General features: G+C 40.4%; 3 protein-coding genes across 3 annotated transcripts; 2 read left to right on the forward strand and 1 right to left on the reverse strand.

The window, feature by feature from the left end:
* Positions 1–233: 233 nt before the first annotated feature.
* Positions 234–8,420, forward strand: LOC311266438 (neoverrucotoxin subunit beta-like). The gene is made up of 4 exons (XM_084368807.1): positions 234–261; positions 882–981; positions 2,527–2,639; positions 4,170–8,420. The coding sequence occupies exons 3-4, from the start codon at positions 2,540–2,542 to the stop codon at positions 6,074–6,076; spliced, it is 2,007 nt and encodes a 668-aa protein (XP_084224933.1). The 5' UTR covers positions 234–261; positions 882–981; positions 2,527–2,539; the 3' UTR covers positions 6,077–8,420.
* Positions 7,368–14,849, reverse strand: crfb16 (cytokine receptor family member B16). The gene is made up of 7 exons (XM_084368206.1): positions 14,779–14,849; positions 13,484–13,610; positions 12,213–12,403; positions 11,711–11,835; positions 11,209–11,349; positions 10,154–10,324; positions 7,368–10,040 (listed from the first exon to the last, which is right to left on the reverse strand). The coding sequence occupies exons 1-7, from the start codon at positions 14,843–14,845 to the stop codon at positions 9,945–9,947; spliced, it is 918 nt and encodes a 305-aa protein (XP_084224332.1). The 5' UTR covers positions 14,846–14,849; the 3' UTR covers positions 7,368–9,944.
* Positions 14,850–20,311: 5,462 nt separating this feature from the next.
* Positions 20,312–26,370, forward strand: cldn15la (claudin 15-like a). The gene is made up of 5 exons (XM_084368841.1): positions 20,312–20,782; positions 23,807–23,971; positions 24,569–24,650; positions 25,020–25,133; positions 25,265–26,370. The coding sequence occupies exons 1-5, from the start codon at positions 20,566–20,568 to the stop codon at positions 25,338–25,340; spliced, it is 654 nt and encodes a 217-aa protein (XP_084224967.1). The 5' UTR covers positions 20,312–20,565; the 3' UTR covers positions 25,341–26,370.
* The last annotated feature ends 537 nt before the right edge of the window (positions 26,371–26,907 follow it).

Consider the following 26,907-nt stretch of genomic DNA (forward strand, 5'->3'; position numbering starts at 1 on the left):
TGAAGATTACTGATATTTATTCAGTCACTGAGGAGAGAGTGAAGCCATGCCCAGTCTGTGTGTGTGTGTGTGTGTGTGTGTGCGTGTGTGTGTGTGTGTGTGTGTGTGTGTGTGTGTGTGTGTGTGTGTGTGTGTGTGTGCGTGCGTGCCTGCGTGCGTGCGTGCGTGCGTGTGTGTGTGTGTGTACATTGTACTTATAAAGCAGCTCCAGAGGAAGCAGAGCAGCTCGCCCTCCCGTCTCGATCACAGACAGTCTGAGCGGTAAGTTGCTGAACACACTGATCTCTGCTGTGTTTTCTCACTGTTGATGTGCTGCTGAACATTTCAACTGCAGCTCAGTTTTACTCTTCATGTGTTTGTGTTTAACTTTAACTGAACTCTGATCAGTTCAGGACAGTTTGAGTTGAGGTGTGTTTCTCTTTTTTAAAACATCCTGTCGCACATAGTGTGAAAAGAAACATGTGAGTCGATTCTTTACCTTCACCAAGGAGGTTCTGTCTTCACCGTGTTGGTTTGTCTATTTGTTGGTTTGATGGTTTGTCAGCAGGATTACACAAAAACTACTGAGCAGATTTTCATTAAATCTCAGATGCTCTATTTCTCTATTAGAGCTTTATTTCTCACCTCCTTTAACATTGTGAAATATGGGTTTTCCAACATTTCCTTTTTATTTCTCGGGGAATAATGAATCTTCATTAAAAAAACAAAGAACAAATCAGGTGTATTTAAGTTGCTGGTATCTATGAGAGAGCACAATTTGATGCAGATAACGGGGTTTCGGCGGGGGCATGTGCTCTACTCTACCATTTTAGTTGTGGCTTTTGGATGTGATTTGAAAGCCAGCACCAATTTCTAATTATATTCCTTCTAATGTTTTTTAGGTTCAGGTGGTTGACGACCAGCAGTGCTTCTCTTCGTGCTGAAACAGTGACGTTCATTTCCATTTCTTCAAGACCATCAGACTCTCCAACACAACCAGCTGTGAGTAAAAACAAAAAGTTACACATGATGAACAGAGATATAAAGTATGCGACTTTGCAAATGTTCACGTTCTCAGGATCCAACAGAGACAAAATGCAGAATTTACTGCACGTATTTAAACGAACATGAAGGTGTTTCACTGCACTGACGTTTGAGTTTATTTTAACAACAGAACAAAATATTCACATTAGTTAAATGGTGTCAGGATTCAGGAATTTCTATATTTGGTACAATACCAATAAAAATATATAGATATTAAATACATACATATAATCTGGATTTATTGATTAACACCTTTGTTGCCTTGACTGGCTCATATTTCATTCAATCATCACCACATTTGGTCCGTGCCATATTTATGTGGTCGTGTGTTCGATATCACTCACCGTCTTTCTGTGATTGGTTGTAAAGATTTTGAAGACGTGGCCTGACGCACTTTCTGAATCTGACTGAAACCAAATATGGGAAGCTTGCAGGTGCAGCCACGGTGCAGGAGTGTGTAAAACCTCATATGATTCAACCACCAGAGGGCACTACAGTATCAATATAACATGTTTCTTCAATTCTGTTGCCTTTAAAGGAGCACTACGTAGTTTTGGGCACAAATGTTAATGAGAAGAGAAAGATCTTCATTGGCTGATTTTTTTTTTTGACTAAACAAACAAACTCTCTTTGTTTTCATGATTGAATAAACAAACTGACCTTAAAGGACAACACAATTATACTGTTTTACTTTGTTTATATGTGGCGGACCCTGCCACCTTTACAGTTTCAAACAGTGTTCTGGGACCTTATTTTCCTCTGAGAACAGCTTGTTTATTCACTTATGGATACAAGTTTGTATTATTACCTCATTAATATTGTAAATATTAAAACTCTGAAAGAAAAACAGAAAACAGAGACATTTTGTGGGAGTCTGTGTGTGAAGATGTGTGTGTGTGTTTGTTGGCAGCAATAAGGCATACGCGGAAATCCGTGTAGGGAACGGAGGGTCCAGACCCACCCAATCCCACTTAAGCAGAGAATTGAAAACACTTGTGCCAATTATAGACACAAAACAATGGCTTACAGTGGTTTTGGTCCACTGCCAACCACAAACACTGCAGCGCTCAGTACGAGTGTCTGTGGAGCAGAGCGCAAACCTCCATAAGTGTTTCACAATTGGGACTGGGTGGGTCTGGACCCCCTGTTCCCTCCAGTGATTTCTGCGTATGACTTACTGTATTGCTGCCAACAAACAAACACACACGCACATATCTTCACGCAGAGACTCCCACAAAATGTCTCCAGCATATAGTGCCGACATCCCTCTACTGTTTTCTGTTTTCTTTTTTTTTATTTACTTGTTTTTATGTCACCCCTCTCTGTCTTCAGCATTTGTTTGTCCTCATCCTGTCATGTCTCGTGATATCATTAGTTGCGTCTCAATTGCGTCATTTTAAAGACATTTTAAAAAGTAAATTCTTGTGCAGCTGGTGAAAGATAAATAACAGGCAGAACAGAAGGAGAAACGTGAACTAACATGCTGTCGTCTGTTTATTTCAGGCCAGGCTGAGTTATGGGCTCCGCAGACAGCAACACAATAGAGGTGGCGGCACTCGGTCGACCTTTCAGCCTCGGGATGCTGTACGACTGCCGCAGTGATTTACTCATTCCTGGTAAGGAGGCAGCTGTTGAATACTGAATTAATCCATGCTGGACAACAACTAAATCTTTCCTGGCTGAATCTACTAAGAAAAATGGTTCAGCAAAAATTTGCACTGTGGTTGTCATTGACTTTGTGTAGCTGAGGTGGTCTGCAAATCCAGACTACTCTGCATTGTGTTCTGGTGCACAATCAGACAATGAACTCAAGTTTATTCCTGTTTGCAAGCTTCCCAGCTCAGCTGCTGATGGACGACTGTGATGTACCTCTCACAGTCGAGCTCAGTGCAGACAAACGAGAGACCAGAAGTCATGAGTAGACCCAGGAGCGATCAGTAGAGGGCGCAATAACACAAGAATAGTGATTTGGCTCTGCACCTGAGACTGACCTCCTGATGTATTCTGCAAGTGAACAAGAGCTCACAAGTGAGAACCACTCGCCTCACAGTGTTTTCTGGCTTCCCCATTTACATCCTGGTTATGCGGCCCATTGAATAGGTGCAGTAGAGTTTTCCCCCTGCTGGCCCCACCCACGAGTTCCTGCTCAGCCCATAGACTTTACATTGTGATGACGTCATGGATGATTTTAAATGGCTTTTCTCAACTCATTGAAAGTTTTACTTATATAAAATCTCCATGGATCAGAAATGTATAATAGAAATCAACCTTGTTTGCAGTTCTTGGTGTGCTTTCAACAGTTTTACTGATATCTCTTTTATAATGGCGGTCTATGTGGAAAATGCATTCTGGGCCACAGGGGAATTTTTTGCTGCAATAGTGCAAGCAAGGCTGAGTGGCACCTTCCAGCCTTACTCTTCCTTTTCCTAACAGTCTCTACATGGCGTCCTATCAAATAAGGGCTAAAATGCTGAAAATACAACAATCATCTAATTTCAATGCAACATTCTGCTGGGAAATCTTGGGCCCTGGCATTCATATGGATGGCACTTGATACAGACCGCCCACTCAAACAACGTTGTAGACGAAGTACACCCTTGGATGGCACCAGCACAGCACTGCAGAAACTCAGGAATGGCCTGAGTAATGTGACAAATAGCTCAGGGCATTGCCTGGCCTCCAAATTGCCCAGCTTTCAATACAGTTGTTCATTCATGGGACATCCCTCAACAAGTCTGATCCATGGAGGTCTAACCTCGAAGCCTACAGAACTCATAAGATCTGCCACCAACTGCCAGAAACCTTAGGCGATGTCCCAGGGGTCCTGTGTTCATACCTTGACGGGTCAGAGCCAAGTCTGATCCACAGTCGGGCCTCCACGGATTAGACTGAGCTCGCTTTTCGCTCTTTGTCATGTTTATGTTGTTTTATTGTTATGGCTTTGAGTGTATGAAGTACTACTGTCACTAAAGTCGAGAACTCAGTAGCAACTTTTAGGATTGAGATTGAAATGAGTGTGGATGCTTTTAAATTAGACATGGGATTTAATGAGGTGTTTTGTTTTTATGGTTTTCAATAAAACAATTTCATTGCTGTTATTCACAATTAAGGAAGCTAAGGGTTTTTTCCTCTCCTCTTCTTTGCAGGTATGACATTGTGGGGTCACGATGATCTGGTAAAGTATATCAGAGAAAGGCGACAGCACTACAGTGCTTTCGAGATTATTGCATCTGAATCTATCGAGGACAAAACCTCAGCACTAGATGTAAGTGCATCCCTCAAGGCAAGTTTCCTCGCTGGCAACATTGAAGTTGGAGGAGCTGCCAAATATCTATGTCATGATAAGACATCTAAAAACGAGGCCACAGTAACACTGAAGTATGAAGCAACCACACAGTTCCAGCAACTATCAATGGATCACCTGGGGAAAAAAAATTTGAAGTATCTGGATGATTTCAAGCAAGGGAAAGCCACGCACGTAGTCACAGGTATCCTTTATGGAGCAAAAGCCTTCTTCGTCTTTGAGAGCGATGTGTCTAATGATGAAAATCGTCAAGAAGTTGAGGGCAACTTGAAAGTGATGATCAAGAAAATTCCCAGCATTACTATAGATGGTCAAGGTTCCCTGAAGATTAAGAATGAAGAAAAAAAATCAGTTGAGAAATTCTCCTGCAAATTCCATGGAGACTTTTTACTTGATAAAACTCCCTCATCTTTTCAGGATGCAGTACAAGTCTACCAAAGTCTGTCAAAATTGCTGGGAGCCAACGGAGAAAACGCTGTACCAGTGAAGGTTTGGCTGTTGCCACTGATTCAGTTGCAAACTTCTGCAACTACAGTTGTACGTGAGGTAAGTCCTGTGTTCATAGAAGAAATGCAGGCTGTCCTAGAGGACCTGAAGGAGGTGGAGATGAGGTGCAATGATGCACTGAGAACCGCTGCACAGCAGTTCTCAGAAATTGGCAAAAAGATTAAAACCTTTAAAGACATGTGCTCTGGGTTCAAGCTGGAATTCCAACGAAACTTGGCAAAGAAACTTCCAGCGATCCGAGGAGGAGAAGAACAAGAGGAAGCTGTGCGTGATGAGATCTGGAAGAAGAGATATTCTTCCCCTTTCAACAGCAAAGACCTGAATGAGTGGATGGACTTAAAAGAGCGAGAAATTTACACCTTGAAGTCTTTCACAAGCACAATGAAAAACGCGAAGATCATCCCATCTCAATCAGATCTGTACAAGGAAATTCTCGGTGCTGATCATGCTGTGTGTTTTGTTTTCACCTCACTGGGAGGTCATGAACCATACCTCTCAACTTTATCGAAGGACTTGGGACTATCACCCAAACCAGACGATCCTAAAGTGTCTCGTATTTACGATGTAGAGAAGGCAAAATGGTACGTCTCAAAAGAAGTCACAGATGCAATGAGACGCAAAGCAAAGCTCTTTGGGGATTTTGCAGAGGCCAACAAGGAGAACAAGAACATTAAGTTCTTGGCAGTTGGTTCAACAGATGAAACACAGAAAGGTTCGAGCATCGTACTCTATAAAGACGGCTTCTCTGTCAATGAGAACTTTGAGCCTCCTTCAAGGCCTGAAACAGTAACAGTCAAAGACAGAAACCACAACAGTGTGACACTGAAGATTTCTCCAGCAAAGTTTGGAGCAGAGAACATCACCTCCTACTCTGTGGAGTACTGTGTCAATGGACAGGATGCATGGAGAGAAGAGACAGCATCAGAAGCTGAAGAAGTCACAGTGAGCGATCTGAGTCCAAACACAGAGTACAAGTTCAGATGCAGAGCAGTGACCTCAGTAGGTGTTGGACCAGCCAATGAAGTCAGTGGATCCATTAAAACTTCACCTTGCAGCCCTCCTGGAGAACCTCAAGATGAACCAGACTTGAGTGACATATCATTATCTGGTTCTCAAGATGTTGAAACGTTGACGATGGCAAGACAAGACAATGCGTCAGATAAGGAAGAGTCCAGAGAGGAAGAGTCCAGAGAGGAACAGTCCAGAGAGGAAGAGTCTAGAGAGGAAGAGTCTGGAGACTGAAGAGACGATAATTTCAGTACTTCCATCAGTGTCAGAATATGTTGTCAAGGAGAGCGTTACAACTGTCCGGTGTTGGTCCAGCCAATGAAGTCAACGTTGGCCTCCCTTCTCTAGGATTTAGACCTTAATATATTAAATGCATCACAACTAAAAAAAAAAATTGTGAATTTGCTTACAACATGTACTTTATTATCATTTAATTGTGTGATTGCTACAGTAAAGCTGCTTTGAGTAGAAAAACGATTATTGTACAGTGGGTTCCCTGGATGAAGCTGAGTTAATTGATATAGGCCACGGCCATTAGATTTTTTGGTAAACACCTTTGTTGCCTCAATTGGCACATATTTCATCCAATCTTCACCAAATTCTGCACTTAGACGAGCCAAAACAAAACCGTTGAGGATGTGGCACTTTCTGAATCTGGCTGAAACCAAATTTGGGAAGCTTGCACATGTAGCAGGTTCAGCTGCACTGAGTGTGTAAAATTATACCACCAGAGGGCGCTAAAGTACCAATATAATATATTTCTTCAATTCTGTTACCTTTAGAGGAGCACTATGTAGTTTTGTTCACAAATTTTAATGAGAAAGATCTTCATTGACTGATTTTTTCTGCCTAAACAAACTAAACAAACAAACTCGTTGTTCTCATGACTGAATAAACAACCGAAAAACCTGAGATTTCATTGTTTCTCCAAAACTACATTGTGCCCCTTTTAGAAGATAAAACTTGGTACACAATTTCTCCATGAATATATGTTCATAATATTAAAACATGTTACCAACGGCACCACCTTGTGGCCATTAAGGAAATAACACCACCTCTGTAAAACACAATTCAATTAACCCCATCTTTGGGTGGTACCATCAGACATCTGCAAAACTACTGTGAAATGTGACGTCATTCACCTCTCAGTGGCACTACATTACAAGTCCAATTCGACCGACGGTACTAGTAAAGCTCTCTGAATGCAGAATTGTGTAACAAAGTTACTACTTACACAACATTGATTTTTATACGCCTTGGTCACCGCAAGCGACGGCAGCAGACGCAGCAATCACACACATTTTCTTCACAAAATGCAAATATTCAAAGGATGAATGTTTTCGTGTTTTCCTCTGCAAATACTGTAGCTACAGGTCTGTTCAGAAATATACACCTTATTTGTGGGAAATACTTTTTCTTTTTTGGGATCACACTCAGACCCACACCTGGTAGTGTACTCACCATATGGGGACCCACTGACATTGTGGGGACATAACAGATTTTATAGTCTATTTTTCATTTGAGATGTGGTTTTATGGTTTAGATTAGAGCTTTAAGTACAAATCTTTATTTTGGAAGAAAAAACAACTGAGCTGTTTTACGTAGTCGACTACTACACTAGTTTATGTTTGTTTGAAACTTGCACTAAATGATCATTCAGTTTTTTTATTTGTTCTCATACAATCATTAATTATAAGTGCATGTTTAATTAAATCAGCACTGTGTTATAACTTTCTGACTGTTAAAATGTATTATCAGGGCAAATGTAATTATTTCAGATACTTAAGACATATATAAAAATGTCTCACTGATTTTCTTGTATTGCATTTCATATATTTGAGTTGTTGTTCAACACTGTGATAAACTTCTAATGATTAGGTTATTATTCATTTAAATTGTAAAAGACATAAAGAGAATGTAAAACTCACTTGTTTGACCAGTGGCGTCAAAACAAAGTCTCTGTATGAGTCTTCATCATCACTGGTTTTAATATGTTTATAAGTCATATTCAGTTTAAGCAAAGAGATTTTTCTTGTTCTAATTTTTTTTATCAAATAAATCTGAAACTGAAATCCATCTTCTCAATTGGCATTTTATATCCTGGGTTTGATCAATTACAACACTTTTACATAAGTCTTCCCTCTCACATTAATAAAATATTTGTTGGCTGTGTTTTACCAAATTATTCTGGATCCAGGTATCTGAAGTCAGTTTCTTAATTTCAACTTTACAGGATAATTACAGGAAATGTTTGATTTATGCTTGTTTATTTATATTCTCAAAATGTATGTTTCACCTACATAGAATTATCGCCAAATATTTAAAAATTGTGTTGTATTAGGTTTAATTTACAATTATATGTTTGTATATGTTCCTTCTATCCCTCAGCAATTAGTGACGGGACTGACTGGACAGCAGTGAATGAAGAACCACAACACAGAAAATAACTTAATAATGACGTGATGAAAGTGAAGTCGGTGGGTTTTTGAGAAGAAAATGAACAAAACAAGTGTCACTTCATTGTTCAAATGTCTAAAAAGATCTTTGTTATTATATTAAAATATAATATTGAACTGTTTATTGGTAAACACTCTTCGACTGAGGGGATGAAGTTCATTTTGAAGTTTTGGTATTTATGTACATTAGTATAAAATATCACCTTCGTACCTACCTTCGTGTTTTGGCTCTTAACCAACATAAAAAAGTTTTAAACATAAGTGTAGTTAATTGCTGACTGGTTAGCGAACGTTAACTCAGATTTTTTACAATGAGCTGTATTGTTACTCATAAACTGATAATGAAACCAATAACTTTAGACTTCTTTTTATTAAGATTGAGAAAAAAAAGTAAAATATAAACTGTGAAAGAGATTTAACAGCTCTCCTGTTTTATGTGTTGCATTTTAGTTTTTTCTGAAAAATGTGTAGGCACAAAGTCCTGTAGATATTTTCTCACGATTACAAGACACAAAGTAGATAATTATGAGATAAATTACAGCATATTAAAACAAAAACAAAACTGTAATAGTTGTGTAACAAGTGAAGTTGGTGGGTTTTTTGCAAATTGAGAAGGAAAGCAGCCGAATAAGTGGCTCTGGTTCAAATATATATATCAAAAAAGAATATTTGTTTTCATGATATTACATTACATATGACATAAAATCATCAGAAGTTTTAGTATTTAAACGTTTTACATTTAATCACACTAAATATTAGTATAAAAAAATCTCCTTCATATCTTTAAGTTACAACTGACACAAACACTCAATTTCAATTCGCTTCAGCAGGACAACATAAATATAATAAAACATAACATGGAAAAGGGAAAAGGAAACCTGTCTCCACTTTGCCACTCATCCATACGAAAGCACCCAAATGAACCAGATGTTTAAAACTAAATCTGTTAGTAATGTGACAACACTGTGGTTAAGGTTCAGTGAGGTTTTGGTGTAAGTTAATGAGAGATCATGGTTTGGGTTACAATAAATTCTTCGTGTGAGGAGACCTTTGTGTCATGGGTAGAATAATAACCACAGGGTGGATGTTTGGGCTTCATTGAAGGCACAGTAAAAGAAACAGTAACCATCCAGTGGTCTACTCTGTTAACGTCCAACATTTTGTTGATCCATCTACTCCAACCTGCTCCGTTTGTGGACTCAGCCGCTGCATGAAGCATCACCTGACTTCCTTCTCTGCTCCTGGTGAGTAAGAGCCATGATGCCCTCTCCTGTAGAGGCTCTGTCACTTGAATGTAAACAGACATTGTTGTTGGACATCCCCTGAAACAACTGATGCTGCTGTTTGACTGACTTGAACAGTCTTCAAGTTGCCCTCCAAAGATTACCAGAGGCTCGCTGTCCATCCAGTTGAGGCCACAGAGTTCGACTGGTGAATCGTCTGGTTTATAGACGATAATGATGCCGTTTCCGTTTGTTGCTCCCACAAGATTTGAATGCACCACAGACAAAATTCCCAGGAGAGCTGAGTTCGACAGCATCTTCAAGAAACATTCACGTTCTCCATAATATCCCTGATGAGCAGAACTTCAGGGCTCCAGCCCTCCAGATGTGCTGTGATCTTTAATGTTTGAGATCCTCGGCTCGTCAGTCGGAAGAGTCGGCGTTCGGCACCACGTGGATCGGCTCACAGAGCTCCACCTCCTCAGGGCTGATTTGGATTTGAACGTCCCAATCAGATTGCTGCAACAGAAGATGGACTTTCTTTAGAAGTTTCATCACACATTTGAACAACCACAATTTTCAGATTCTCATTTCATCTATTGTTTTTATATTTATTGGTGTCTCAGACTGACCAGTGGGCGGGGCAGTGGCTCTTTGTGAAAATACGCTTGACAAGTATTTGGACGACAGTGAACGACGGACCAGAACACGGCGAACAGGAGGCCCGCCGTGATGATGACAGTCACAGTCACAGTGGTCGGCCTCTTCCAGGCAGCGTCTGGACCTGCAGGAAAATCATGAATCTACAGTCATTTCTTTGATTCTTTGATTTCACCATTTACACCAAATTTATTAAAGAATATAACATATTGTGTTCGAGTGGGGGAGTGAGATCTGATCTGATCACAAGAGGTCACACATCTGTTAATGTCAGAATTGACGGGCTTGAAGCTGTCCACTAATGATCGTAGTTTACCATCCTCAGGATGGATGGTAAACTAAATGTGAACAGCCTCTCTCTGTCTCTCAGAATGCACCTGTTCACCTATAATTCATTTATTTTTTATTTTCTTCGCCCTAACGTCGGTCAGGGTTAGATATTTCAGAGACCACCAAAAAACTCAAATTATAACTCGAACCCTGATTACGAGGATTTTTTTGTAAAGCGACAAAACTAAAATGTGAGGTAACAACATTTTAAAAGGTGACAAAAAATTTCTGGAAAGTTTGGACAATTCTTGAAATTGGGAATATTTTGGAAAGATTGAGGAGCAAGAGGACATTTTTTTTTTGGAAGTTATGACATTTCAGAATCAGAATTGTTTTTATTGCGAAGTTTTTCACGAAGGAGGAATTTAGGTGCAAAACAACAAACAATACTGAAAATAATTGAAGAATATAATAAGAATGTAAGTAAAAATAGAGATGAAAAATATAAAATATAGAACAGACAATAACACACGAATAGAGAGAATTGGATTCTGAGAATATTGTTATGAAGTCACGACACTTTTGTAAAGTGAAAAAATAAATAAAAGTCATTAAAAGTCATTTTGGAAGGTGAGGACAATTTTGTCAGACATATTTCATATCAATAAAGGTTAATACAAATACAAAAGAAGAGGTATACAAGTGTGTGTGTGTGTGTGTGTGTGTGTGTGTGTGTGTGTGTGCCTGTACCTGTGATGAACACACACTGGGTGACAGTGCTGCTGCTGTAGAGCTGTGAGTTCAGGACCGCCTGAGCTCTGACGCAGTACTCAGCTCCCTCCTGCAGGGCGGCGACGTGCAGCATCGTCTGCTCAGCTGGCAACGTGTAGATAGAAGGCTGAAGGAGTCAGAGGGAAGGAGGGAGGGGAAGCACAGGTGTGACAATATGTTTTTCTGCTGTTTGGTATCTTGTAACTAGTGCTACGAACTTGTTTCAATACAGGAAGGAGGGATAATTGGAAGTACATGTGTGGGGAAGAAAGGAGGAAAAGAAAGCAGGAAAGAGTGGATTATGAAGAAAAGGAGAAAAAAGAAGAACTGGAAAAAGACAATGAGTCAAGAATAAAGGAAAGAAAGACAATAAAGACAGGAAACATAAATGTGGGACAAGAAGTAAGGAGGGGAGCGGCAGGATAATGAGGAGAGAAACCCGGACAAACAGACCTAAAGAAGGGAATAAAGATGTGAAGTAAACTGACCTGCTGCTCGTCGCCTTTCTTCAACACCGTCACGCTGATGACAGCAGGGTGAGGAAGCTTGTTGAACGACACCTGAAGGTCATAGCCCACCGCCGTCACCGCCATCTCCGGCACCGTCAGCACCGCTGCCAGCACGAGATTCAGAGAGTCAGTTAGTCATTCATTCATCTGTTAAGATGCTTAAAAACACAAATTCTGATCTATTTAGCGACGGGAGGAGAGCTCAGAGTTACTTTGTAACTTCTGGGATTAAAAAGTGGATTTATCTTCACTCCTGTTTATCAGCCCTACTGCAGCAGGTGACCTCCTTTGTTGGGTGTTTTTGTTCTGTAATGTTGACTGCTGACTGGAGCTGGAGGAAATGCACTTTACTTCATGAACGTAACATTACAGAGAGGAGGGAGAGAACCAGAACCAGAGTCTCCACTGAGTGCTGACTTCAATCAGAGCTTGCTCGCTCCAGTAATGTGAATAAACAAAAGCGATCCCGTTAGCGTCTTACTGTCTCTGCGGTTGAAAGGTGGGCTGAGGTCGGTCCAGGGCGACAGTTTGGACCCGCACTGCGCTCTGACGTGGAGGTTGTAGTCAGAGTCGGAGCCCAGGTCAAAGGTCAGGTCACAGTGAGTGTGACGAGTCTGCTGGCACTCAGGAGCATCCACCCAGCTGCCGTTCAAGACCAACAGCTCAAACTCCCTGAAGGACAAGAAACACACAAGCCGTGTTTAAGTTAATGTTATTTTTATGCACATTTTGAAGCCTGGCAGTGTCAAAGGTTGATGGAAATAATTAAAAAAAAGAACTCGTATGCTCGCTTGAGGTGGTTTTTGCTTTTTTCAGACAAAGAGTTGATGCACTCTTGTTATATTAAAAGCAAGTATCCAGCACAGAGTGTGAGCTGATACATGATATTTTAATCTGGAAAGTGGTGAAGCAACTGACCGACTGACCTGATTCAACAGTGAACGCTGCTCAAACCGGAGGATTGTGATTAAGACTTCAAAACAGCAGCAGGAATATTCCTGAGAATTAATGAGAGCTTCTTCTCTGTGACTGACGTGACGAGGCTGAATACAAAGACTACAAACTGCAGCAGCTCTGAGGTTCATCGTCACAGACACACCTGCTCATTAGTAAAACAGGTGTGGCTTTAATTACTTTGTTATTAGTCAGTCAGATTAGTCAGTCCCACACTGACCTGCAGGCAGCTGCATGTTTCACATGTTTCACGTTTCACCTGTCAGACAGCTGCTCTGTCGTAACACACCTGAGCAAACCTTTTATTGTTGTCAACAAAGTCTATTGTTTTACTGCCACTACAAAGCTAAGGCTGACATTATAAAATGCTGACTCCATCTTCTGAGGACATTTTCTTCTTTTCTCATTTTTCGAGGAACGACGAGGAATATTCAGTTTTGCTGTTACAGGTCATTTATAATCATCAGAGGAATCAGAGACTGTTTCATGAACACTTTAATATTAAACTGACTATATTTAGATTTAAGGCTGTTAATTAAAGCTCGAGATTTCTCTTTATTACCTCTGTGACAAAATATAGACCTAGAAACAGATATCGTTGGACTCTCTGAAAGTCCCCGTGCACTGACAGATCTTTGGATGCAGCCTAAATAACTAACAACATGTTGGTCCGTCTCTGTCCGACTTCCTGTCTCCGAGCCCGTTGGTTGCGACTGAAACCTTAAAACACCTGTCAGGTGTCAGTTTGAAAATAGAAAGGCTCAGTCATTCCCTGTAAAAGCGTGAAAGTTGACTCACCCCTGGAACTGAACAGAGTAAAGGACTGTAGTGTTGCAGGGCGCCTGCAGCGGGCGCCACTTCAGCACGTGTCTCATGTCAACAGACTCCATGGAAACTCCGCTGGGAGCCGACAGCATCCGAACATCTGGAGACACAATGTTTGAAATCAGATCACATCTGCAACATCAGCTGATAGACACAGAGGGGAGGACGAGGAGGCAGCAGGGTTTAGGTACATTTTAGTTTCATTAATTTAGTGAATAAATGCTATTTTCTATGTGCAGAACATAATGCTGTCTGCCCTGTTGACTTTCTTGAATCTGACCCTGACTCGTTTTCACATCCTCTGTTCAGCCGCATGTGGAGGAGGCTTGTTTTCACTGCTGTCGCTGATTGAAATGATCGAAACCAACGTCATGCTGGAGGACATCGGCCCAAACAGGTGCACTCGTTAATGTCAATGAGAAGAGAAAGTCAAAACTCTCTTTGTTTTCATGACTGAATAAACTGAATGAACAAACTGACCTTTAAGGACAACACACTTTATACTGTTTTACTTTGTTTATATGTGGCGGACCCTGCCACCTTTCTAGCTTCCAACCGTATTTTCCTCTGAGAACAGCTTGTTTGTATTATTACCTCATTAATATGGTAAATATAAAAATTCTGATGTAGTCCTGTTTCACACCTGAAGGTATGAAAGGTAAGGAAAATAATCTTTATTTATACAAAGATCATTCTCATGATAATTATCATAATTACCACTGATAAACATATTTACAGCAGACAGTAAAAACAAGGTGAACAACTCGCACATCACTGTGTCATCACAGTGAAGGTTGTTTTAACTATAGATGAAACCCTAACACAGTTCAGTGAAAACAAAACGGCTCTAAATGAAATGAATCCCATATTTACACTTTTCTTATCCTGTTTCTTCTTTTCCACTCTGCAGATGAATCAGATGGATTGATCGGACTGATAAGATGTGTGGTACACATGTGTACGAGTACGCTCATCCTCACCCCACTGAGCAGGAACGTTTCCAAACAAACATCAATTCAACATCTTTGCTGATGTGGGAAACACTGGACGTTTTAAACAAGATCCTGAGGGTGAAGAGTGACAGGACAGGAATACTTCAACCCGACATGGTAACGAGATGTTACCTCTTCTGCAAAAACACATGTTCATATCTCTGCAGACCAGGGTGATGGGTCAGCATAGTTGCTTTCAACAACCCTGATCGGTGGATGAGACAGGCCCAATCCAAAACCTGTATCTGTATCAGCTGGGAGTGAAAGTGAACTCACATTTTATGAAGTCCAACAGGATCATCATCGTCGTCACCAGCAGATTCGCAGAGCGGCTCAGCCTCATGACAAGAGCGTTCCTCTCCAGAACAAAAGGACAAAGAGACCCGGTCATATCAGGTCCACCATGTCCACATCCTGCCAGTGACCTGCATGTAAACTGATCCGGACTACAACATATAATCCAGAGTAGTGTCCAAAATCCCTTCAAAGAAAACCTAGATTCTCCTTTTCGTTTCTCATGCAGCGCTCATCTCTCGATCCTTCAGCTCATCCAAGAAGAGAATCAAAGCTTTAAAACCCTTAAATCCACTGTGAACGGCACATTAAAGTCCCGGTTAATCCAGAGCTCAAAGCTTCTCTTAGTTTATTCCGCCCTCTAAACTTTGGCGTCTGAAAACGCAGGCGCCATGTGAGTGTTGCTGCAGAGAAAAGCTGGTGTGTCCGGATGCTGCGGTTGGATTCTGGGCCACAGAGCTGGTTCGACTTGTTTGTCAGCTCCGTCCCTGACAGCTGAAATTTACAGACTTAACTCACCGGATGATTTGTGAAGACAGTAAGGAGGTTAAAGAGCTGCTGTTGGTATGTGAGGCTGATTCTTCTTCACAGCCTACTTTTTAAGAGTCTCGCTCAAAATCAAGTGATTGATGTGAAATAAAGAAAATTACCTGAATAAATAAAAAGTGACATTTAAACAAAACAAACTCGAGTTTATTTTCACGTTCTACATAATGTAGTGGAGCCGTGTGAGCTGAGGTGTGAAGGTTTACCTCCTTCAGTCAAGACAACAAATAACATTTAACTGTCCATCTTATGTCACATTAACATTTTAACATACTGTCATGTTCATTTTTACCTCATGCAACTTGTAAAAAAATGAAATAAAAATGACTCAGACCACATTTAGTACAAAATAAGTTCCAGGAGAAAAACTGGCATAAAAATAGTTAATATTATTTTTAACTTTCACTATCAGTCCTGGTTATAACTGTCATATTATTGATATCATTTGAGTCATTTGCAGGATTTTAACCCTTTAAATTCCAGTTTGTTTACGTGATGTCACTGTTTTTTTATTAATGAAAACACACAAAAATGTTATTTTCCTTATACTGAATATACAGTATTTAGTATTTTACGTACCTGTACCTGTGTTTTATCAGTTGCATGAGGGGTTAAGACTTATTATGAGGCACAGCCCCCTATAGGACACAAGGAGAATAGCATGTATTTGGTCCGTGGGCCTCCAAACTCCACCTCTCTTCAGTTATGGAAAAAAAATTGTAAATATCAAAACTTTGAGTTTGAATTTCTTCTCTAAAACTACATAATGTCCCTTTAATGAAAGAAAGGCCGTTTCTACTTTTGAATACACCGGGAAGCCTTATCACCACCTTAACACTAAAACATCTGTTGTGATAAATATCTGTAGACAAAGTAACGTAGTGTTTGTTCTTCTCATGTTTGAATGATGAAATCATGTTGGGTCTGTTGTGCTTCATTTCTTTTTATTTATCTCTGGACTTCATGTTGTTTCACACAGTGTTTCTGCTTCAGGACGGAAAGAGTGTGAAGCGTCGGACTTTGGACTTTCATGGCGATCAAACATTAACTGTCTCTGACCATAAAGCTATAAAACACTGACCCACTCTCACAACCTGCCAGCCGCCTCTTCTTTGCAGCTCCTTGTTTCCAAGCCTGAAACCATCAGACACGGAAAACACCTGCCAAAAAACATCTGCCGCAGCCAACGTCCTCCAACATTTCCATCTTTACTCATTTATTTATTTTCATCCCACTGACAATCATTTTTCCAACAAAGCTTTAAAAACTGACCAAGGTGAATTTTACAGGAAGAAACCAACACACATCCACAGATCTGAACTGATAAAGACGTGATGTCATCGCTCTCCTCGCTCATTTGACTTGGACTTCCTTATTTGGTCGTGAAAATGTTAAGTGTCCTTCCACTTCCTGCCGTGGAGTCTGATTTCCTCTTTCTCCGTGTTCGTAAACATCGATCTGCCTCACCGGAGGAAATATGTGAGAGGTGAACAGACACAGAGAAGAGACAGGCGGTGACGCTGCTGAGGTTTCAGTTCCCTTCATGTGATTATTTTAATGTGGAGCAGCAGAATTAAAGATGTCGAGGCTTCACTGCAATAAATGTTTATCTCAGTATCAGAGTAATAACTGCTGCTGCTTATTTCAGTTTCTATTTTAGCTCCGCAACACTTTTGTTCAAATGAAATCATGAGACAAACAAATCTCACAATGAATCAGTTGTCAACTATTCAATTTATCGACATCTGGACTGATCGATTAATTGGTTTAAAGGGGCACTACGTGGTATTTGAAGGAGAAATTCAAACTCAGAATTTGAATATTTACAATATTAATGAGGTAATAATACAAACTTTCTTTCCATAAGTGAATGAACAAGCTGTTCTCAGAGGAAAATAAGGTCCCAGGACACTGTCTGAAGATAGAAAGGTGGCAGGGTCCGCCACATATAAACACAGTAAAACAGTATGAAATTGTGTTGTCCTTTTTATTCTTTTGAACCTCTTCTATTTGAGCTTATTGTCCTATTGCTTAACATGTGTTAATGTTGTTGTTTCTTGATGTCTTCATACTTGTTTTTAATGTCTTTTAATGTAATTTGATGCCACTGTAAAGCACTTTGAGTCGCCGTGTGTCTGAAGTGTGCTGTACACAGTTTGTTTGTTCAGTTCATTCAGTCATGAAGACAAAGAGATAATCTGTCTGATTGTGATTATTTTCCCTTAAACTACATTGTGCTCCTTTAAGTAGCTTTTTAAGAAAAAGGTAAAAATGTCTCTAATTCTCTGACATATTTAGCAAACACACACTACAGAGTCCATCACTATGGCACCCGGACGACAACCAGGTTAACCGATAAAAACAGCCTGAATCACCCGACGACGCTGTGCAACAACAATCCCTCTGAATTAAAAGACAAACACGTCCTGTGTTCACGCCCTTCATTGATCTGAGACACAGCAGCTCTGTTTCTGTTAGTTAATCAGTTTTATGATGTGAAGTTCTGGTTAGTAAAATATCATAGTTTCAGTTCAAATACGACCTTTTGTTGACAGTGAACAGCCCAGTCAGCAGGATGATGTCAGCAGTCAGGGGTCGACTGATAACACGTCTTCAGGGCCGATACTGACGCGATTATTAGAAATCAAGGAGACTGAAACAAAAATTAAAAATGAGACTCTCTGGGTCAAAATTTCAAACAATCAGTGATGAAATAAACCAAAGTGCAATTTACTCAAGTTCTGTTCTTCAGTACAATTTCCAGGTATTTACATTTTCTGCTACTTTAAACTTCCTCTCCGCTACATTTATTTGATACATTTAGTTACTAGTTACTTTGCAGCTTACTCAGTGTTTAGAGGATATTAATTGTGACGTGTTACCAATCAGATAGCTTTGTGGGCGGGACTTTGTGTGTGAGGACGCTGCATCAGAGCCAAAGCAGCACATTTTAAAATGAGTTTACTTTATCGGCATTCTGACAGAAAAATCACAGATACTGATAATCGGAAAAAGCTGAGTAGGATCCAGTTGACTGTCCAGGACCGACCGAATCGAGTTAGAACGGTCATTTCGACCATTTATACATTTATGTGTTATAACTTTGTTGAATTAAAAATTACAATAGCTGCTGGTACCTGACTTTTCCTAAAAGTGTATTTACATTTAAAATGATTAATATTAATTTGTTACCGTCAGTATTTCGACCGCACAGATTTTGCCATTTTGCTAAATTAACACTTTTTCACGGGGTGGCAACTATCATCCTCGATCATCAGAAAACTTCCATTTTCATCGAAGACTGATGATCCGGATCCGTTCAGGACCGATGCAGGTGAGCTCCGCCCCGCGTGCCGCGCCGCTACTTTGAGGAACATAAATAGGTTAAATTTTGTGTTATAGCTCTTAAGTTCTGACAACAAGTACTTTGACTTACCTTCTTGGTAAACCTTCTTGTTTTGCACAAAAAATAATACACAATAATGAAAAAGATAAACAGTTCAGGGAGAGGCAGGTAACCTGGTCGGTTTATCTGGAGCCTCCAACGTAAATAATGTAAGAATTTTACAAACACAACATACAGAAAATAATATGATGGCACATACTGTACACTCTCTGTCGTTTGTGAGTGTGAAATGCTTCACTCTCTATATTGTGTATTTATCATGAGAGATCACACAGTTTAAAATCCAGCCGTCAAAATGACGACTCACAGCCGGTCCAGTGTCAACGTTCCTGCAAACCACAGATACGCAGACGTTCGTACACATACATGTCATGTCACCTTCACATTGCATGTTTATTAGCGGACTGTCACATCGGGAGGTGGAGGGGATGGTGGGCAGGTTACAGACCACGAGGACGCCAAACAGGCGACCACAGTTCAAACATTTCTAAGTGTGAAGTCACGTGATCCCTTAAAGGAGACGTGGGGGATATTTTCAGCCGCGTTTGTGGTGAACAAAGCTGGATATTTTTCAGAGGGAAGTGTGGCCATCACAAGCCACCACCAAAACAGGTATTTTAATCCAAACCATGATGTTTTCTAACCCTAACCAGGTGGTTTTTGTGCGTGAACCTAACCGGAGCAGCACAACGTTGTGACGAGAGAGAATCAATATAAAGAAGAAACGTCCAGCTTGAACTTATCTGTGCTTCTGCAGACTTAGCTAACATTTATTCTGGTGATTGGGTTGTGTGGATGGTTCAAGTTTATTTACACACTAAAAACAGTTGGGTTAAAAAATAACCCAATTTTAACCCAATTGTTGGTTCAAATAAGGACCAACCCCTTTTTTGGGTTATTTTAACTCAATGGGTTGGGTTATTTTTTTCAACCCAACTTTTGGGTTGAATATTTAACCCAAAAATTGGGTTATGGTAACTACAATGTTGGGTTATTCCTAACCCAACTATTGGGTTACGCAATTTGGCACCTCCACGACCCAATAGTTGGGTTAGCAATAACCCAACATTGCTGCTGAGCCGGCTTGTTTACCTGTAGCTGCTACTGCTAGTTTGACCCCGGATGTTGATAACAGACAAACGGTAGTTATCCTTTAAGTATTTACTTCGAGAAGGTAAAGGACGCATTTTATGTAGGAAGATGTGTGATTATAAAGCATGTTAATGAGATTACTCCATAAAATACTCCCTGTCAAGAAAAAAATTAAAGTATGACTAAAAAAAAACCCACACAAGTCTCTAACCCAAAAATTGGGTTACTCTCTGAAAAACAACCCAAAAATGGTGCATAACCTTGAAAACCCAGAAATTGGGTTAAAATAGTAGCCCTATAACCCAATAAATGGGTTGCTCTCTATAAAAATAACCCCAAAATTTAACTCAACACTAATAACCCATAAATTGGGTTACCAAAATAACCCAACATTTTTTAGTGTATAAGGTGTGGCTGGAGACTCGCGGTCATCATCATCATCATCATCATCAATACTCAGTCGGAGGTGGTGGGGAACTTCAGGGAGCGGCTCCCAGCAGTTTATGGCCCCTTGTCAGAGTGTAAAGTCCTCCTGTTCGAGCCACAGACATCAGATTAACAAGAATAACTGAAGGAGAGAGACCACAGCCTCCGACTACCCAACCTGTCAGTGACTGCACCCACTTAGGCTTCACCGAGGACGACCCGGCCTTGTGACCCTGCTCTCTGTACGCTAGTTGGATTTCTTTGTGTCACCGGAAGAGTTTTCTGTAAACGTTGCCATCATGTCGACGGCTTTGGAAGCGACGGGGTTCATCATGAGCCTAATCAGCTGGATGGTCACCGGAGCGTCGCTGGTTAACGACTACTGGAAGATTTCCACCATCTCCGGCAGCGTCATCATCTCCCTGAGGCAGTTTGAGAACCTGTGGCACTCCTGCGCCGAAAACAGCGCCGGCATCGCCGAGTGTAGGGACTTTGAATCGATGCTCGCCCTCCCAGGTAAGACGAGAACACCGAACCGCTGAGTTTTAAAACTGTGTCTGATGAAATAGAGATTACAAGTACATTGTCAAAGTGAAAAAATGATTGTTGAGTGTCATTCTGAACTCGCTTTGACACTTTGGGATGGCGGCCGGCCCGACGTCGATCACAAAGCGTCGAGTTGGAAATGAGACTCAAAAGTCAAATTTCTTACAAATAAGATCTTTCAAACTTTAGATTCCTCCTGAAGAGACAAACATTTCACAATTTTTCAATAAAGCAAAGATAATCAAGTCCTAAATGAATCAAATTCTCGACAAAAAAGACATTTGATCATGTTTCTAGATCTCGACATCTTTTAAAGTGACATTTTAAGGATCAGTGAGAAACATGAAATAAGAGATGAATCAGTCAGTCGCGCTTCATAAACTGTTGAATTAAATGACTTCTTATTAGATTATAAAACATCTGCTACTTGTTCAGAAGGTTTTCATTGATCGTAGGTAAGGAGTAAGGAGAAGAATGATTAGGTAACTTGGTAGGTTGAGAAGAAGCATTGAGGTCAAGTTCCTCATATAATGAGGTCATAAAGCTAAAGGACATTAATGATCTACCAGGTTTCCGCTTCTGAGTGCAAAATACAATTTAAAAGAAAAAGAAAAATTACGTTGTAGTTTTGAACCTCACTGATGTTCAGTGGAGCTTCATAAAAACTCATAAAACTTTGGTCTCATATAAAAGGTTTTTGAACTTTTTATTTGAAAGCTTATCAGATCCTTAACAGAGAAAATAGGCCAGCGTGCCATGTGGCACCATTTCAGATCGACTCGACCAAAGGTTGGGAAGAAGTTTCCCGCCTAAAAACTGAAAATCTGTTTCTGTTAAACTTTGACAAAGACAACACTAAACTAATATCACCATGATATTTGTTGTGCTGCTAATAATGAAGTTAATTAAGTTCAATGTTTTGCTTCTCACATGATGCGTCACACTGTAAGATTGTCTTTTGGGCGCCATTTTGAGCCGGTTCATCCACTGACAATAAAATGGAGGGAAACGCCTGAAGAGACCAAACAGAGGAAGTGTAGCCTCTTCACTTTAGCTCGGTTTTAATAAGTTTTTACTGGGTTTAGATGTAAAAAATTACTTTGTAATGGATGTTGGAAGTAATCTTTAGTTGTTTAGTGAAGTTTAGGGAAAGAATTTGACCCCTAACAGCGATTTTACTGATGCCGATGGAAAGCAGTGTTTTAAAAAGTGCCTGAAAATCAAATTATTCTATTCAAATAATACTTTGGTATAAGAGAGAGTCACCCGTACGAGAAGTAGTAGAAGTATCTGACACTGAACTAAGTTACTTGAAATTAACAGGTTTTTAAATCTGATTGTTGATAAAATGAATTAATTCAAAACATGAGCTGCTTTAGCTTTGATGCAGCACGTAATCTAAATGTAAAGTAACTAGTAAATTAAGTTTTCAAATCGATGTAGTGGAGTAAAAAGTACTGTGCATGCAAAATATAGTTTAGTGGAAGTACTTGAGGTGAAGTTTTGTAGCTTCACAGACAAACAGCGTCGCAGCGCTCTGCTGAACAACTGAAGTAGCTGGAGTCTTGATTTTAAACAGAAAAAACAACCAAAAAACCAACATAAAATGTCTCCATACAGCTCGTCTGCTGTGATCTGAGTCTGCAGAAGCCCCGAGATCACAAACTGATCTGAGTAGACGTTATTAACACCCTTTAAAAGCTGAAATCTTCACTATAGCTGCGAAGATACAGTGAAGATTTCAGCGTGACGAGTTAACACAACTACTCTCCAGCTCCTTCAGTTCCAGCTCCAGAAATGTCTTGTGGACTGCAAAACTTCACCTGACTTTCCATCAACGTGCTGGAGGAGGAGATGATGACTGGATTTACAGTTTTGGGTGAACTCTTCCTTTAAGTCAAATCACAAATAAAATATTTCTCCACTGACGTCTCTGTCAGCCAAAACCTCTGAAGGGTTTTGGCTTTTGGAACGAAGGGAGTGTTTTACTTGATGCACTTGAACAAAGACGTATTATTATTTAATTTAAACGCGTCTTATGTAACAAACCGGATCAGGTGGTTTGAGCGACACTTGACTGATTCATCGTTCGGCCCGTCTGCTCCCTGCTGAAACTCTGCGAGGCTCATAAACAGGTGTGGCAGGTTTTTATGATCAATAGAGGTCATCTTAGTCAATAAGTGACTGCAGCAGTACAGCTGGGTACTGTAACACACACACACACACACACACACACACACACACACACACACACACACACACACACACACACACAAACACACACACACACACACACACACACACACTTCTTACTTCCTGTTTATCCCTTCTCTTTTTCTTTTTTCAACATATTCCACTTTAGATCAGCTGCAAGACCAGTGAGGTGGATTTAACAAAGTTTAAAATGGATGTAGTTGAAACATTTCATTGATTTTGAAGCTAAAAGAGCGCCTGTTGAAACCCACGTGCTTTATCAGACATATCTGGCTCAACTTTCACCTCCTGTACTTAAGAATTGAGCTTATAAGCTGTGTTTGTTTCTGTGGGGTCCATGCAGCTCGTCCATACGTCACTGTGATGATGATTTTCACACTTATCTTCATCAAATAGTTGCAGCTTCTTGTGATTCGAACGTTGCACTTTAGTTAAATTGTGCTTTTGCTCACATTTCCATTGAATATGCAGTCCTACAAATAGTTAAGTTAGTGTTATTATGAATCATTTTCTATTAGATCAATTGGACTAAATTATGCTTCCGTTTTAGATTTTCAGATATTTGTATTTAAAGGTGAAGTCTGCGTATTGTGACCAGTTAGTTCAGACCAGTTTCCTCCGTCAGTCCAGTGGTGTTGCTGATATCTGTATCATCTCTAACCTCCCTGGAGAAGATGAACATGCAGAGACTGTTTATCTACATTAAATCCTCTGCAGACGAGGAGAAGCTCCTCTGCTGTTCATGATGTGAACGCAGACTCTGTCTCTTCTTCTGTGCAGGCCACGTGCAGGCGTGTCGCGCTCTGATGATCATCTCTCTGCTGCTCGGCCTCGGCTCCATGATCGTGTCTCTGCTCGGACTCAAGTGCATCAAGATCGGCTCTGCCACCGAACAATCCAAGGCCAAGATCGCCGTCACCGGAGGAATCCTCAGCATCCTCGCTGGTGAGTCAACAAAAGCTAAAATATAAAAAAAAAAATTAAACGTAACATTTCAGCTGTGTAGAGTCGTGTACTGTACTTACACTTTCACAAATGTTTCAAACGATCTTCAAACCAGAGAAATCCACAAGTTTACTCAAAGTAAACGAGTTTCATATGAAACACGAAGAACAAAACTCAACACTGCAGCACATCTGTCACTTACATCTTTTCTCCTGCACAGTATATAAGTTAAAGATGCCTCATATTTGTGTGTTTGGCCAGAAACTGACTGGGCTAAATTATAAAAACATTAGATTTCATATTGTCTCGCTGTGACAGTCGTATATGAAAGTATAAGACTACGAGATCCTCTTGGATGGAAATCACGCTCGTGATTTGAAAGTGTTATTTGACACTGAGTCTGATGTGGTCATGTTGTTTGTAAACAAATGTAATTCTTCATTTTTGATGAGAACATTAATAATGTAACGGAGGTGTGTCGCTGTGTTAAGAGTTGTGTTAAGTATCTTTAGTTAAACACTCGTCAGCAGTTGTAAAAAGTTTGGTGCTCTGAGTGGAAGATCAACCTGTAATGTTTTGTCTGTCTGTGTGCTGCAGGTCTGTGCTGCATGGTCGCAGTTTCCTGGTACGCCTACAGAGTCGTGCAGGACTTCTACGACCCGTTCTACGGTGGCATGAAGTGAGTTGACTCCGGCACTTCAGGACCGACAGTGTTACACATCAAACAAAGAGTCAACAGAATAAACATGAGAGATATTTCACAAATATGACTTTTCTCAGACAAGATTCTGGTGCTGTAACTTTATATGGCAAGAACTGGTCTCTTCATGTTTTCTTGATTAATTTACTGAATATAAAATATGTTTATTTTACTTAAACTATTACTAAAACGTGTTTGTTCTATCGGGGACGGTATGAGGAGAGCTGCGAGAACAGCTGATCATCTTTTTCTCGGTTGTTTTCCTCCCTCAGAACTTAAAGTCTTGATCTATGAATCTTTTATTCTGTGTGTCAGGATGTGGTTTCACTGTGTCGTGTGTGTTTGCAGGTTCGAGCTGGGTACCGGCCTGTTCTTGGGATGGGGTGCAGCCAGTCTGAGCATGCTGGGTGGAGCTTTACTCTGCTCCGCCTGTAAAAAAGTGTCATCTGGAGGCAAGAAAGGGTACGAGCCTCGCGCCTCAACTGAGCTCTTATAATCAATACTGATCAACATGTTTCGTGGATTATTCATCGATTGCTGCCGATGATTTTATCTTAAAGTCCGAGTCTGACTTCTTCTGTCTTGTTTTGCAGTTATTATGGAAACCAGCAAGGAAAGGTCTACACGGCTACAGCCAAGTCAGATCCAGACGCCCGAGCTTACGTCTAAACACGCGTGTCGCACCATCCGTACACTCTCACAGGACACTGTATAGGCTCACCTTCATTTACTGGACCGAACTTTAACCCGGTCCTCACTGTAAGTGCATGTAAACTGCTATAACTAAACTATAACCCCACAAACAGGTTGTTGTTTTGTTTTGAGGGGACCAGCTGTTGATGATAACAAACACACACACACACACACACACACACACACACACACACACATACATCCTCACATGTACTGTAAACACACCTGGCGACCTACAGACCTTCTTTTTCTGTCCTTTTGAAATATTTGCTTATTTTTTTTAGAGTTTTTGAGTGAAATCTTGAATCTGAGTCTTGTGAAAGATTTGTAGGTGATTGTTGATGATTGTGTAATTCAGTCTGCAGTTTATAAGAATCTGAATAAAGTTTGTTTTACACGACAGACGAGTTTTCTGCTTGTTTTTTTGTTTTTTTCCTACAAAGTGTTTAAGTCGTAAAGTTTTCGGACTGTTAAACATTTTTATCTTGAACAGTGAGATGATCTGTGTCGATTCTCTGACTCGTGTTCTGATTGGTTGATTGTTAGCTTCTTATTCTCACATGTAAATATTTGGGGGAAATGCAACTGAACACAAACATGGACGCCACTTCAACCCTCCTACACAGCACGTATACGCAGTAGCCTAAATGCTGAGATAGTAAATGTAGAGTAGTGTTCATTAATGTATCTGTCAACAGCGACAACTCATCCTGTGAAGCCTCTGAAACTGGTGCGGCTGGTGTTTGACAGTTTATCCCAGTACAACCATCATGATGGATCACGGGCCCCCATCCTCCTCACATCAACTTCACATCAAATCTCTTGATAGTCCTCTGGTGTCTCTTTGTGGTCATTTTGTGTCTTGTTGTGTTCAGTTTGCATCTCTTTATAGCTGTTTTGTGTCTCTCTGTAGTTGTTTTGTCTCTCTGTAGTTGTTTTGTCTCTCTGTAGTTGTTTGGTGCTGACCCGTGGGGCCCGTGGGTCTCTTTCCGACATGTCTTCATGAACTGCTGCCAAATACAATAATAAACACTTTGAAATGTCTTCGTGGTTTCAGATGAATATTGATGTGTTTTAATATTTCATTGAGTGATTGAATGCTGATCAGAAATAAATGAAGCAGATTAAAATGAAGGTTCAGCGTAAACGACACACGTTCACTCCTGCACGTGCATGTTGTATGTCATGGTGTGTGTGTGTGTGTGTGTGTGTGTGTGTGGTAATCCCTTGTGTAATAATGATGATTAATGCGCTGCAGGGCAGTAATCCACCTCTGTCTGTTTACCTGCTGACAGGCAGAACAGTGGATTAAAGCTCCACAGCATCACTCTGTCTATGTATAGACACACAGACAAACACACACACACACACACACACACACACACACACACACACACACACACACTGTAGACTGGATCAAACCTGCTGCTCAACCTTCAGGCTGCCTCTGGACGAACTCTGGATGTCAAAAGTCTGAAAACTGTTGACACATTCCTGCAAACCAAACTGTAAATGAATGGGTTTAACTGAAACCCGGAGGTCA

The sequence above is a fragment of the Pagrus pagrus genome, assembly GCF_965226575.1.
Source record: "Pagrus pagrus genome assembly, chromosome: 12".
NCBI classification, from domain to species: Eukaryota; Metazoa; Chordata; class Actinopteri; order Spariformes; family Sparidae; genus Pagrus; species Pagrus pagrus.

Bases quoted from the DNA above. Each gene is read 5' to 3' on its own strand.
- LOC311266438 (XM_084368807.1), top strand. From the start codon at position 2,540: ATGGGCTCCGCAGACAGCAACACAATAGAGGTGGCGGCACTCGGTCGA. The intron at 2,640-4,169 runs GTAAGGAGGCAG...TCTTCTTTGCAG, and splicing joins CAGTGATTTACTCATTCCTG to GTATGACATTGTGGGGTCAC.
- crfb16 (XM_084368206.1), bottom strand. From the start codon at position 14,845: ATGAGGCTGAGCCGCTCTGCGAATCTGCTGGTGACGACGATGATGATC. The intron at 11,836-12,212 runs GTAAGACGCTAA...TCGTGCTGGCAG, and splicing joins ACCTTTCAACCGCAGAGACA to CGGTGCTGACGGTGCCGGAG. The intron at 10,325-11,208 runs ATCACAGGTACA...AAATGACTGTAG, and splicing joins CTGTCACCCAGTGTGTGTTC to ATTCATGATTTTCCTGCAGG.
- cldn15la (XM_084368841.1), top strand. From the start codon at position 20,566: ATGTCGACGGCTTTGGAAGCGACGGGGTTCATCATGAGCCTAATCAGC. The intron at 20,783-23,806 runs GTAAGACGAGAA...TCTTCTGTGCAG, and splicing joins ATCGATGCTCGCCCTCCCAG to GCCACGTGCAGGCGTGTCGC. The intron at 23,972-24,568 runs GTGAGTCAACAA...TGTGTGCTGCAG, and splicing joins AATCCTCAGCATCCTCGCTG to GTCTGTGCTGCATGGTCGCA.